The 15602-nt window shown below is 26.6% G+C and overlaps 1 protein-coding gene across 3 annotated transcripts in view; it reads left to right on the plus strand.

Annotated features, from left to right (window-relative positions):
• Positions 1–15602, plus strand: part of LOC107437917 (BTB/POZ domain-containing protein 2) — a 106415-nt gene that overhangs the window by 38889 nt on the left and 51924 nt on the right. Inside the window, exon 1 of one of the 3 annotated variants that reach the window (XM_071177553.2) lies at positions 5424–5567. The exons of the other annotated variants lie outside the window; for them this stretch is intronic. Coding sequence (XP_071033654.1) covers positions 5535–5567 — 33 coding nt within the window. The 5' untranslated portion in view covers positions 5424–5534. Of the gene's footprint in view, positions 1–5423; positions 5568–15602 lie in introns of those variants that run through there. 3 annotated transcript variants of the gene reach the window in all.

Consider the following 15602-nt stretch of genomic DNA (forward strand, 5'->3'; position numbering starts at 1 on the left):
TCTTAATTAATCACAAAAACTCAATATTTTATACCCAGCGTGTATATGAGCATTAAAAAAGTACGAAAACCAAATAAATGCACGTTCGTATGCACTTGAAAATTCCTATCATGAAAATTCCTATCATTTAACAAGTAATAATGCCAAGGCGTAATGGTTCAAAAAAAATCCTCCTCTGACGTTCTACAAAAATAATGAAAAACAGAGTCACTATCGGTCAGGGCTGTAAGTGGTACAAATTTAGACTTCCGCTTAAAAAAAAATGGATTTTCGCCTTGCAGAGCATTTGCGAATCGATGAATCATTTATGATGATTTATTATCCAACTCTTTTAAGATGATTTATGTATCATCTAGCACTTTTGGAGTTGAAAGTGTATATTTCAGTAATAATCACGTGCAAGTTTTATTAATGACCATGTTACTATATTAATTACCTAATTAATAACAATCTTATATGAGATAATGTAAAATCTTTTTTTTTTTTATTCTGAATTAAAACTTTTCCCAAGCGAATTTATAATAGAGATGTTAAATTTTTTTTGCATGTCCTCTATTTTTAAGCACATTGAAGATGCAAAATTAACTTTTTGATGTAAAATCTAGAAAAAATCGTGAAAGATATATACACTGTCTTATTTTTAGTATGCTTACTTGAAAGAGAGTATTTTAGGTTTGTTTTTTTTTTCATTTTTTGAGTTATTGATTCATTATCCAGGTTATTGATCATGCTTCTAAAATATTAAAAGTAAAATTTCAATTTTAAACGGGAAAAAAATCAAGAAATAAAAGCAGAAATGATGCATTAACTTGTTTTATTATTTAAAAGAGTACTTATTAGGCTTGTTTCGAGTTTTCCAGGTTGCAGTATTCGAGTGGTTGATTAACTTTCTAAAATATTAAAAATTAACAATCGGTTTAAAAAGGGTGAAGACAAGAGATAAACACAGAAAGGAGGTATTAATTTATTTTTTGTATGATTATTTAAAATAGTATATAAAGTATTTTTTAAGTTTTTCATATTTCATTGATCAAGTTATTGATTAAACTTCTACAATAATGTAAATTAATATTTTGTTTAAAACATATTTTTAAAGAAGAATTTTCGAACCTAAAAGAGAATTGTTGTCATACTATTTTGCGCATTCTCATTAAATAGAAAAATCATAGATATGATCTTTAATTTTACTTTTCATGCTGATAACAGCAATAAAAAAATTTTTACCTTATTATTACATTCTTAATAAATTAATAATACTATCTTGATAATTGAGATAACTAAATTAATTTGTTTCGTTAGGTTTGATGTTTTCAAAAAAACGGAAAATCTTTATAAACAAGTAAATTATTATTCTTAGAAAAATTACATTGTCTTTATATTTTTGTATTGCAATACTTCTATTTAAATTTTAAGTTTGTATTGAATATCAAAATATTATATTATATTGAATATCAAAATATCATTCTATGAAAAAGTTAAAACTCTGAAAATATTTTCCCATAATTGCTAGGTTTTTTCAAATTAACTTTTAGTTTTTCAGTTTTGTTGATTTTTATAGTTATATAAATATCATTAAATTGCTAGATGGTAAAAATTAATTTAGAAGTTTCTACCTAATACCTTCACTTATATTTACAATGTTCGTAATTATCATTTTTTGGGCTTACAATCAGTATGTAATTTAAAAGTATTTTCAATGAAATAGTCATAAATATGTTATATAATACAGTTTTTTAATGTATTTTCAGTAATCGTTTTTAATCTGGCTCTAAATTTTGTTTTTATGACAATAATAAGTTTTTAAAAGATCAAAAAGATTTTTATAAGGGCAAATATTTTTATAAGAATAAAAAAAATTATTACATTTAATAATTTAATTAAAAATTTATTTCATTATAACTTATTATATTAAATCAGACTTATATTCCTGTGAGATAATTTCAACGAATCTCTTATGACTTTCAAAAAACTTGTAGTCGAAAATTACTTAAACATAAAAGTGCTAGCAAAAAAGTTTTTAACACATATTTTGCCTTTGACTAATTAATTTTTCATTTTTTTAATTAAAATAGCAGAATATTTCTAACTACACTAAGTGCTTTGTCATTAAAATTAAGTTAAGTTTTTAAATAATGTCTAAAGTCTGTCCAAATGAAAATTTGAAAAAAAGTGTCATGAACATAGAAATGATAGCAGCACAATTCTGGGTTCTAAAAGAAAGTAAGAATACACATAGAAAAAATTTTGGGAAAATTATCATACTGAATGGTAATGACATTTCTGGTAAAGAAAAAACAATTCTATCAAGTAAAACTAAAATATGCGGTATTTAAACCATTAATTTGGTTATTTCTCCATTCATATGGTAACGGTTTACTGGAAGTTCTGGTTTACAAAATGATAGTTCTTATTATGACTCATTTAGTGAAAAATACTACACTGAAAATCAAATTTAGCCGAATAAATGATTTTTATGCCATTCTCTAAGGCAGTGTTTCCCAAACTTATGACTTTTGCGTACCCTTTCTAAACTTTTCGTAAAGCTGTGTACCACTAATAAAAAATTAATGTAATTTTCACTATAAGAAATTGCACAAAAGTTAAAAATCACAACTGGCTGTTGATACCACTAATAAATAACTGATAACTCTGGAGAAAATAGCCAATAAAAAAATACGTAATCGTAAATTTTCATGACTAGCTTTGTTTTTAAATATAAATTTTTGAAATTTTCGTGTGTTGCAAGATATTTCGCGTAAGAACGAGTACCCCCGCTAAACTGTTCCCGTACCCCTGGGGGTACGCGTACCACACTTTGGGAAACACTGCTCTAAGGTATCAATATAAAATTATCAAATTTTATCAAAATTTGTAGAACCATATTTTATTATTAATTTTACCAAAATCATTACCTAAACGCTTTGGTAAAAACTACCAAGCTCTTTGGTGTTCCCATAGAGCGAGAAACACGATAAATTTTTCCATATTCTGGTAATTTTGTTCATACTTTTTTTCTCAGTGTAAGAGAAGTACACTGCAGATAGCGCGTATAAGTGGTTCACATCTTATAAAGTAAATGCAAATTCGAGCTAAGAAACATGCATCTAGAACAGAACAATATGAAAGCAAATTAAAACGATTATTATTGGCAAAAGGTGGTTTAATTGTTTTTTGTTCAAATATCAGTGCTGCTCAAATTTCCCTCGTCTCAATCTTTTGATCACCTCTACTAATAACAGCGGATATTAATTAATTGAAGATCATGGAGTTTGTTTTCTCTAGATCAAGATAAAAATCAAACATGTGACTACAAATGTCTGCATTATGTTCACCTACTGCCTCTAAAAATTGTTCTATTATGCATAATTTGTTCTTAATTCATTCATCATAGCTCCACTTTAAATTTATTCAATGACGCTATCACGAGTGGTCACTTTTCACTTGGGTAACCCTTATTTACGTTTGAAAAAATGCATTTTTCAGTTCTAAAATACACTATTAGTACTGCTTGGCACTATTTTGTACTGTCTTAGTGGTGTTAAAGTGGTGCTGTCCAAAAAGATACAGCTTCTAATTATTAATTAACATATTTTCGAAATATGTTCCCATTCATCTATTTCCCTATTACGAATGCTGGCCGTCATTATTTTAACTGATTTTTACATTAATTGAACTGATTTTAATACAATTGCTTTTATACAAATTTTAAACAAATAAAATATTTGGTTATTGTAATTTAAATTGAACTCCAGTGTTTACTTATTATTTTTTATTTTACATTTTGACGTAAAAGAATCGTAAAAATGTTCCTGAAAAAGAAAAAAAATATCTTTATCTTAAATACTGAATTTTAAAAAAAACATTTCCGCCAAAATGTAAACAAAATACTGCATTATAATCACTTTGATAAATATTATTTTTCAGCAAATCATTGTTCATTAAATAAGTTGATTCAGGTAAAAATTCAAGGTTAATTTTTTTTAAGAAAAAATTAGCTACATCATAACACGGAATATTTACATAATTTATTGAATTACGATTAATTAAAATAAAATTACAAATTATATTCTCTAAAATAACGAATTAAGTCAAGAAATATTTAAGGGTTTAATTTTTTAAAAAAATGTGATGCAGTGATTATCGCTTTAATTTTTATAGATTGAGATGCACAATTACATAACATAAAATATTGATTTCGAAATTAGTTTTAATTGTTTGATTAGTACCAAAATATCATTGATCTGATTTGAATGGGGGTTTTTAATGTTACAAAAAAAATCTCACCATTTTCACGTGGCTTTTAATAGTACATGAAGTCACACAGCACTTGAATGTTTATTTAAGAAATTGCAAGTATTCCTATACGTTCGATTAACTATGTCATATCCATTTTATTACGTACACATATATAGGTTTGTCCAGTTTCTTAAACGCACATTTTGAGCTATGTGTATTTTCTTTACTACGCATTTTGAGCTAAAACCACTTTCTTAAATACACGTTTTAAGCTATGTTAATTTTTCAAGTGCGCATTTTTAACTGAGACCATTTTCTCAAATGAGCTGAGACTATTTTCTTAAGCACCCATTTCGAACTATGCGTATTTAATACTCATTTTGAGCTTAGATCAGTTTCTTAAATACGCGTTTTGAGCTATGTGTTTATTAAAAACGCATTTTGAGATGAAACCACTTTCTTAAATACGCGCTTTAGGTTATGTGTATTTTCTTAGACACGCATTTTGAGCTCTGTGTATTTTCTGAAATACATATTTAAGCTCTATGTATTTTCTTCAATACTCGTTTAAGCTTAAACCACTTTCTTGTATTACGCGTTTTGAGCCATGTCCATTTTCTAAAATACGTACAGCTATATCCATTGTCTAGAGTTTGAAAGCTATGTTCATTTTCGTAAATGAGCAGTTGGAGCTGTGTTCAGAATATTTAGCACCCCGGTGATAGGTTTCTTAGCTAGGGCAATACATAATAATATCAGTAGAAAAGTCTAATTCATTTTAATTTTTCGTGATAGTGTGTTTCCTTATAAATTTGCATTTAAACTACTATAGACAGTTTGGTAAACTTTTGAAAGAACGTGCAAAAATTTGATATCTCACTATCGTTATATATTAAAAATATTTAAAAAAATGAACTCTCAGTTTAACTCATAAATGAATCATTATTTTGCACTTGATTTCAAAACATTCAAAAAGTATGTGAAAATGAATTTCGCTGCGTCATTTTTGAAAATTACGAAGTCATTTCAAATAACAAGGTTTAATAAGCAAAGGAAACAAAAAGTCGAACTGTATTGCTCACTTTGACGTCATAATGATTGACAGCAAAACACAACGTAGCTTTAATCCAAGTACTTATATCAAATATGACAAAATCACACCTGTATCCTTTTTTATTGTTAAATTTAAGTGCATTTAGCATATTATGAAAACTCTTATCCTCTATAAAGGCAAAACATAAATATTTTGGTAATAATGTTTGAAAATGTAAGAACTATTAACATCAGATGATCGTTCAATGTCTTTTTCATGTTTCAGCACGAAACAACGTGTAAGTAAATTCCAACATTTATACTATAGATAGGGTGTGTAAGTTTCGATCTTAAGTTTTGTGTGTAAGTAGGGTGTGTAAGTTTATATCAATTTAAATAATCTATATAATTCTTTTTAATATATAAGTATAATTCTTTTTAATATATCAGGAGCACAATATCAAAGGAAAATAATAGTTAGTCTGTAATTTTTAAGCATTTGTTTTAACGGAGCTGGATAACCTCACGTACTTAGAAAATCTAAGCCTTGGTTTCAGTTTAAAAGTCATATTAAACGTGATTTAAGCTTCAATTTAAAATTGATTTTAATTTATAAATGTCATAACTTCTTACGCTAACTACATAAAAGTTAATAATTACGCTAACTACTTAAAATATTGTGCATTATCATAACTAAATCTCAAGAAATATTAATTAAAATGAATGTCTTGAAAAACTGGAGGCATCTATCCATTTCTTGACATTTTAATAATTGGTGTAATTTTTTTCTCTAATAATTAAGATAAAACGCCCTTATTGTAACTTTTGTTAAGTTATATCTATGAAATATAGTAAAGTATTTATTATAATTGTAATTAAGCAAATAAGAAATTATATAATAAATAACTAAATCTCAAAAATATTAATTAAAATGAAAGTCAAGAAAACTATAAAGCATCTATCTCTGTGTAGCCATTAAGTCAATAATATTATATATATATATATAAAACAAACCTTGTTATTGTAACTTATAAGTTATAACTGCAAATATTCAATGCTATTCACTAAATAACTATAATTAAGTAAATAAGAAATTATATATTAAAAATAATTCCTTTCTTTTAATTGTCAGTCACCATTATGAGTAAATAAGTGCTTAAAAGAAATTCAATTTGGGATAAATTTTAATAAAATAATTTTCTAGTTCTATGTCGAAAGTTTCTGATTAATTTTTCATTTGATTATTTTCTCTTCTATGAATTTGATTTCTTATGTTTAATGGCTCTCATAATTTTTAATAGTGTAAATTTTCTATAATTTATTTTTCCTAATTGCATATTAAGCTCAGAAATCATTTAAAATGAAAGCTTTATATTTTTTAAAAAGAAGAGAAAATTTTCTTTTATTTTATGAGAAATTTTTCTTCCCTTAAGAAATCGCGACATAACATATCATACAATGTAAAATTGGATTTAATGGAAATAAGCATAGTTTTCCATTCAATTGAAGTTTAAATTGTTTATATTGAAGAATTTTATTAGAATATTGTTAGAATTTCTTTAGGCAGACAGAGTTAAAAGAATGATTAGAAAAATAATTTTATCTTCTTTTTTTATCTATCATATTTCCGTTGTCATTTGCGTAGATATTAACGGAAGGATGCCATGGTTTTCCTTCCAAATAGCGTAAATAGAAGATCTAGGTCGCTTGGCCATGACATTTCTTAATTGAAGACTGTTTTTATAACTATTAATTTTTCCATCAGGTATTCTCCTCAGATATATATTAGCAAAAGACATCTTGCTTCCAGTAAGCATGACATAGATTACAAAATTACGCTCAAGTTAAATAATACAAATTAAAAGCTTACTTAACCCCGACAAAGGACTACGTTTGTTTCTAGCAAAGCGATCTCTCAAATGCAAGCAATCTCTCAAATAAAATAAAAAGGAAAATTTATAAACTTTTAAATAAAAGTAGGATGTTACTCCGAAACGATGGAGAGAGTGAAGTTCTTAGATCAGATCGCGAGGTAACAGCAACGTGACAACGAGTTTTCTATTTCTTCTCTGCCCGTTGGCAACAGATAATGGCAAAAGTAAACTAAGATGTGTAAAAATTATTGCCAATTAAAAGTTGAAATTTTCAGCTAATTTAATGCATGCTTATTGAAATAAGCGCATTAGCATAAGTTGTTAGGGCAAATCATCAATATGAAATTGCTAATTTAATTTATTTATTGATAAAATAACATAAAGGCATTTGTTTAGCATACTCGGTTAAAACTAAATTTCTGATGTCTCAGGTGTGTCGGGTTTTAGTGCCAAACAATGAGTAGGAGGATGTTATTCACAATTGAGGTAAGCACTCTAGATCCAAATTCATTTTATAAAAGCAAACAATCATCATTATGTTTCTTTTGCTTGGTAAGTTCAACATACTTTAATATAGAGGAGAAATATCAATATTCATTATAACTATTCTGTGTATTACTGCTCTCAATGACTTAAGACGTATAAGTTTGATCTCTGTCAAAATTTTCGTTTTTAAATTACGGTAAAATAACCAACAGCAGTCTGTCCATCCAGTTACCTATAAACCTTGTCATGTTCAACTGATCACGAGATTGACAGAGTAGCCTTCTCTTCTAAAACGTGTATCCAGATGCAAGTAAGACTGTATCATCACACACTAATTATTATATAATTATTAGACACCCGTTGTTGTGTCAGACATCTGATGATTGAAAATCTCATTAGCTGATGACCTAATTGGCTCATTCTCATTAACTGATGACCTAATTGGTGTGGCTAAAATTCTATTCTGATTGTTTAATCGCATTAAATGGAAGCAGTCAATAAAGGATTTTTCTCACTATTAAAAGTTTGAATATCATCTTTTTCATGGTTATTTGACTATTTTGGTTAAATGTGGCAAAATAACAATTAAATGAACTGTTATTTAACCCTTTTTCCGGTAAATTTCAAACAGTGTAATACATAGAAATGACTGACAGTTTTGGTCTAAACACGGGCATGTCTCTTACATAAGAATACTTGACTACTAAGTTTTAATATCCGATAATCGAGCTAAACGATTTTGGTCGTAAAGCTGTCCAAAAGAAACTGCCTTCATAATAAAGACAAGAAGTTTTTATACTTTTATATTATTATTTCTCAGAACAGAAACTATTCAAACGGAATATTTTAATCTTTTTTTTGTTGTTGTATAGCTCCTTTTTCTGGCAGAATTGTTTTAAATGTTGAAGAAAGATTTGTTATTAAATAAAGATTTATGACGTGACGTTACATACAAATTATGAACTAGATTGCTTGAAAAATTTGTTGTCAAATGATCTGGTAAGTTCCGCAATAGGGAGCTTTCCAAACTAATTAGCTCCAAATTCCTCTAACTTTTGAAAGGTAAACAATCGTTTGATGGTCGATTTTTCGAACTTTCCAATTCATAGTTTTCATGTGATAATTTAATAAAATATTTTAAAGAATTCCATCAAAGCAGCAAACTAAAATAAAAATAAATGAAAATCTTAAAGAATAACAAAATACCATTTACGATTTTTAATGTTACGAGTTAAGGAACATTCTTACTGAATCTTTGTTTGATCATTGTGCCAAAATACATCAATCTAATTCTCGATTTCTAAATTTATATTTCGTATTAATTTTTTTTTGATTAAAAAGTTACTATAAAAAAATACAATCGGTGTAGTGTTGGAAAACATTTTGTATTAAAATGAATAGACAAACATTTTTCCATTTGTTTCCAAAACATTTTATCGTTTGTTTATGACACAAAATCGTTTGCTTATGACAAAAAAAGAAGGATGAAATATATCCACTCTTCTCTTAAGATTAAAATTGATTAATCTTTTCTGTCTGTTTTCGAACTATAGAGTAAGTACACCTTGGAGCGAGCTTCAAACACTTCAAGTCAGGGAACTCATTGTTCACAATTCTAATTTGCAGAAATTCGGAGTACGCTCCAGTAGCTTCATGTAACGAAATTCATCCAGTAGAATGGACACAAATATTTTGAACAAAAACTAATGCAAACGATTTTAAAAATAAAGTTAGTTTGAATTATATTTTTCGAAATACCACTATGGAAATTAAGAGTTTTGTTTTACATGTTTTTATATCGTTGTAGTCAAATGATCTGGTTATAAGTATATAAGTATGGTTATAAGTACATTTCTATTCAAGGATAATTAACAGGACAAAAGTTTTCTTTTATTTTTATGCAGTAACGTTTAACACTTGATAAAAATATTTCAAGCACTTAGAAAACGAAAAATCTTTTTAATGAAATATTTTCAGGGGTCACACTGAAAAAAATCTCTTTTATTATTCAAAATTAAAAATAGCACAATTTATTAACTACATGTCAGTGTTCAAATTATTGCACAGATACAACTCAGTTATCGTTTGCGTTTAGTAACATTAAATTTCCAAAAGAATTTTGGCAATGAGTAAGAAGTCGAAACGTAAGTAAAAATGTGACACTTGTTTTAAATTATTATTATTCGAAAATTAGTGATCAAACTTTAATGCATATTTTAAATATTTGCCAACTAAGGCTTGTTTCTCATTAAATCTTCCTTTGATTTCCGTCTGAAACGGATGAGAATGGCTACGCACATCCGCTGTCATCGCCCGATATTGAGAATTCTTTTACAAACTTGAGAACAATTTAACATTGAGAATATTTTTTTCGGGTTGAAAATATATATTGATAACCTTGACACATATAAGTTCTAGCATCTAAAACTGCTCATCCATAACAAAGCTAAATCAACCCAGTCCTGTCTACATGCATAATTGTGATTATTCTGCAATGATAAAGGGTAAGGTATCTAATGTAAAAATTTTATCATAATTTATAAGTTTTTAGAAAATTTGTAGAAATTTTTATTTTTTTGCAAACCCGAATTTCTTTTTGTTTAGTTTAAACATTATTAATATGTTTCGTGTATATTTTTAGAAAGTAAAACTCATTTAATATTTATAAGTTTGCACACACACGAAGATTTTGAAGTAAGTGGGTTGAATTTTGCGAGATCAAGCTTAATTTTTTGGCATAAATAAATATAATTGTAAAAACTGTTTTCTTCGAATTTGGAGTGTGATTGATTATTATTTAGGCCAAGCATAATTTTACATAAATAAGTAGTTTTTTTTAGCTAATTTATAATTAAGTATTAAAGCTCTGTAATGAATACCCTATGGTTTCATTCGTTTCTTTCAAATCATAATACACATTTTATATTTTCCCAAAATAAGCTGAAATTCCTGAAAGAAATTAAAATTGAATAACTAAATATTTAATATTTATTGTAAATTTAGTGAAATACAATTGGTTTTTGACAAATGTTTTGAAATTTTTCTTTTTCCAACTGAATTTTATTTTGTTCAATTGAAAAAAGTTATTAATAAGGTTTACTTGGTGTTTTTTTTTTTAAGAATTATTATTTTTTTACTTCTTACTTAATAATTGCATATTTACAAGAGTGTAAAAGTTAATCGAATTCTACGAAGTCAAATTTAACTGATTAATTATAATTCTGTTTGATTTGTCCTAACTGTTTTCGCAAATAAGAAAAGTGTAATGTCCTATTTAATTCGTTTCGTTAAGATGCATATCGTTTTTTTTTATTCTTTCCTTCAATTTAAAATGTTCTCAAAGTAAACCAATTTTGTTTCACGAAATAATTAGAATTAAAAAAATTATTTGCTAAACATTTATATCAAATATTTAATCCTATTTTAAATTTAGTCCTTTAAGTGTCTATTTTAAATTTAGTCCCTTAAGTAGTTTAATAAATGTCAACTAACGTTGTTATTTTTTATGAAACTGCTGAAACGTAAAAACTTACTTTCGAAAAATAAAAATAAAATAGAATTTAAAAGAAAAATTTCAAAAAAAAATCAAATCTCTTATAATAACTGACAAATCTTATTTCTTTTCTAATGTTAAATCTATTTTGGAAGTCTTAGCACATAAATTATTACTTGATTTATAATAAATTTATAGTTACATTTACTTCCTGTTTTAAACAGTAACTTTAAACTTCATATTACAAAAGACGTCATTAGACGTTAAATAACTGAAATTCACTGACAAAAACAGATAAATTTTTTCAAGTTAATAAATCAGCAAATAAAATTTCGTTGTTTAATCGGTTCTTATATAATCACCTTATATAATCGGTTATAACAATTTTATAAATAAAAAAGAAATATATATATTTCCTTTTCATTAAAAAATTGTTTATTTGGGAATAAAAGTATAATATTTCGAATCACCTTGTAATTGATAATAGTAAAGAAATCTTCAAAAGAAGAAAGCTGAGTAAGACTATCTTTAGTAACTATTTGAAGGTACTATTTTGTTCTATTTACCCTAATTTTAAATGAATGGTTTATCCGCACTGTAAATAATTCCGGATCAAATTAAAATATAAAGTACCGGCACTTTGAGAGCATCATCCGTAACATTAATTTTTACCATGAAATATTATACCGTAATTTTTGCAGTTATATTTATTCAATTAGAGTGATTCAGTGATTTTACAGTAATTATAATTATATCAGATTTTTTGTTCCATAACTTGTTCCGATAAAAATTGATTTCAAGATAAAAAGTACTAGTATCCTGAGAGCGGTACTTTCGACTGGAATTTTCTGAGGAATTTTTTACAGTTCACATTAAAAAATATATAAGTATACGTGACGTTAATTATCTTTTAATTTGAATTTATATCTTGACAAAGATATTAAAGACGCGTCTTTATAAGTATATTTTTCAACATAAATTATTAGTTTTATATAAAATATAAAAAATCACTAAATTCGTACATTTTAAGAAATTACTGATGCTTAAAAGATAAAGATTATTTTACTGCTCGAAATGAATTAAAATCTATGCTTTGTATCATTAAAAGGTTTTCTCTGTAGGAAAAATTTTAATAAATATTCCACGCTAAGAATTATTTTCTTGTTAAAAGAGAGACGTGAGAAAAAAAACTTTTATCGTAGAAAGCCCGAACTAGATCTCGTATCTCAAAACGTGGTTTAAAATAACTCTAGACTGAACCATTTAACTAAGTAATTTTGTGGAAAAAATATTCGTGAACCGGAAAAAATCATAAAAAAACTTAATGCAATATTGGAAGATATTAACCATATAATAAGTGTTATAAACACACAATCAGATCATATCTGATAATTAAGTACTTGCACTTCAAGAAGAAGATCACAGATAATCACACATGTGATCTATAACGTCAACGCCAGTTGATCGTTTATAGCAAAATGGCGTTTTAAAGTTGAGCTAAGTTTTTATTTGTTGAAAATGTGGTTGTGACGTAGTGTGGAAAAGTGACGAAGTGTGGGTTATTTCCATTCTATTTACAGTAAGCCAAGCCAATCAAGTATCAATTCTCTTAAGTAACACATTCTATTTTCTTTCACAAAGATTTCAATTCTTTCACTCAATATTTCTTACTTAATATAAAGACAGCCACGAAGACATGTAGAACGTAAACAAACTAAGTTTGCATCGAAGTTACCAGGTGCACAAAACAAACTTACAACATGGTTACAATAAAATACATAAACAAATAATAAATCTAGGCCAAGTAAAAAACGTAGTCGAGAAAGAATTATATTTCAACAAATTAAGTGTTCGATACTAAGTCATATTTAATTAATTTCACGTTAATTAACATTCCAATTTAGGGAGAAATTTAGCTCAATTTTAACACGCCATTTTGCTTATAAACGATAAGCTAGCTCTGACGTCAAAGGTCACATGTGTGGGTATCTGTAATCTTCTTCTTGAAGTACAACACCCAAATGTGTTAATTAAAAGAAAGTAATAGATCGAAAAAAAAGAGAAAAAGTAACAGTCCTGAAAAAAGAAAAAGAAAACAACAGGTCCAGAAGCACCAAGATAAAACTGATGAAATTTTTATAGAATTAATTTACAGAAAAGCCTATTTCGTCCTTAACTATATTTGAATGCTTTGTCCACTTAAAATAAAAAAAAGAACTGTATAAGCTTTCTTATCTGTATAAAAAATATCTAGAAATAATACTATTTTTTTTTATTTTTAATCAAATTTGGTGGCTAATACGCTTGTTTTATATATTGGGAAAAAATACGCAATAAGCATTACTGTTTGGTTAAAAAAATTAACTTAAGTAGGCGTGGTAATATTGATATGTAATAATAATATATATTGACAAGTAACTGAACAGTATAAAATATACATTTATAAATTAAAGAGATCTATATATCTTGTCATTTTTTAAAATTAAATACATGGTTTTCAAAATTTTTGAAAACAATTTTGTTCTTTTGTTACTAGATATAATAATATATCCTAGTACCTAAGAGCGTCAAAATCATGTTATTAAAGACAAACATACCGAAAGTCAATACACTCCAAATTATAGATGGCATAAATGGCTTTTTTGCTTTCAAGGTAAGTTTATTTATTTATTTACTAACTGAAATGAACTTTCGAAGTTTATCTCATCTGCTATGGAAAGAAATGAACTTCAACTGTTAATATATTTTAATTCGCTTCGATTTGATAAAATTAAAATTAAGAAAAAAATAATATTTTTATTTGCTCGTCAATGTCGTGAAAATCTGAGACATTATTACCTACAAAGGAAATTTTGGCATTCACACTTTATATAGAAAATATGGTGACAACTGCTGATAGGTCACTTTTACTGCCGCACTTTGGTAATGATTTTGGTAAAATTAGTAGCAAAATATAATATGTGATAAAATTTGATAATTTCATCATAATGACTTACAGCATGGCATAAAAACCAACCATTTATTCGGTAAAATTTACTTTTAAGTTTTGTAAATTTTATGAAATTTGCAAAACTTAAAAGTAAATTTCAGTGTGGTAAGGATAACTATAATTTTCAAAACCAGAATTTCTTTTAAACCGTTATCATATGAACAGAAAAATAATAAATACAATTAATTTTAAAAATTATAAATTTCAGATACCGCTTTCATACTTTTAAATAATTTTGCTTCTTAATACCAGAATTATCGTTTTTTGTGCAAAAAATGTCATTATAGTATGGTAATTTTACCAAATTTATAGGTTTTTAACGTGATTTTTGAACTTAAAATTATTTTTATCAAATCAATTTCTTAAATATTAAGCATTTAGAAATTACTATGATTCCTATCGGTAAAACGTATAAGTTTTTTTTTTTCATTTATTTATTTTACAATTTTTATGTATTTTAAGCATGTGAAATTTGAGTAAGTGACAAATGACCCTGTTTATATTTCTTTTATGGTAATAAATAGCTCAAACATTCTAGGGTTATCATTCCAACAGCATTATACATCTCATTATAATTCCTATAAATGAAAAAGTATAAAATAAACTAGAGTATATAATATCCCATGAATAATTCGCCTCTGCATCACAGGCAAAAAATGATAATGTATCTTACTTGTGAGTGTACTTAAATATGTCACTTGAATAACAACTTAAAAAGAAGCGCCTATTAGTTATGCTGCAGAAAAGAGTTATTACATGTGTTATATCCAATTAGCAATTGTATTTTACATCAGTCGGTCAACTTGATGACGCGCTTTTGAGAGGGTGGTAAATATCTAATGAACGTGCCTTCTTAATAGTGTGGGCAAATATTTAGCCCAAAGGTTATTGACCGAAACGAAACAAAAAAGTTGTAAAAGGGGGAGAAAATAATTTTCATAGCATGTCATCACGCAATGTTGACACAGAGCATGTGGTGTGTACTGTGAAAAAAATGGCGGTGGACTTTGTATATTTTTTATTATAGTATTTTTCAGTACAATAGAACTTCCGTGTGTTCAAATGTTTTTCGTTGTCTTACTGGCAACAATAAAATTTTTATTATTGTTTTTTCCCGCTAGAAAAAAAAATTACCACCCATTAAAAAGTTATAGATAGGGTTAAAAGTTCGTCCCGGGCAAAAAAAATAGGACCGGCAGCAATGTGAAGCCACTGTTTAGTGCAATTTCTAGAATTATCAAGCTAAATGTTTTTCTAAAAATTTAATTGATAGAATTGTGTAATTTGGGAACTGGTATGTATTTACTCGGGGAACTCGATTTGTGTATTTAATGAAACAGGAAATCTTAAAAATTTCTCTGCTAAAAAAAAACAAATCAATGACTCAATACTTAACGTTACAACAAGTAGATAATATGGAAGTTTTTTGAAATTTTGTTTCCGAAGCCTTTTACTGACTAAAAACTGCTTTTTTAAATATACTTAAATTATA

This window comes from Parasteatoda tepidariorum, chromosome 2, assembly GCF_982258835.1.
Source record: "Parasteatoda tepidariorum strain Cologne lab strain chromosome 2, Ptep-v5.0, whole genome shotgun sequence".
Classification (NCBI taxonomy): Eukaryota; Metazoa; Arthropoda; class Arachnida; order Araneae; family Theridiidae; genus Parasteatoda; species Parasteatoda tepidariorum.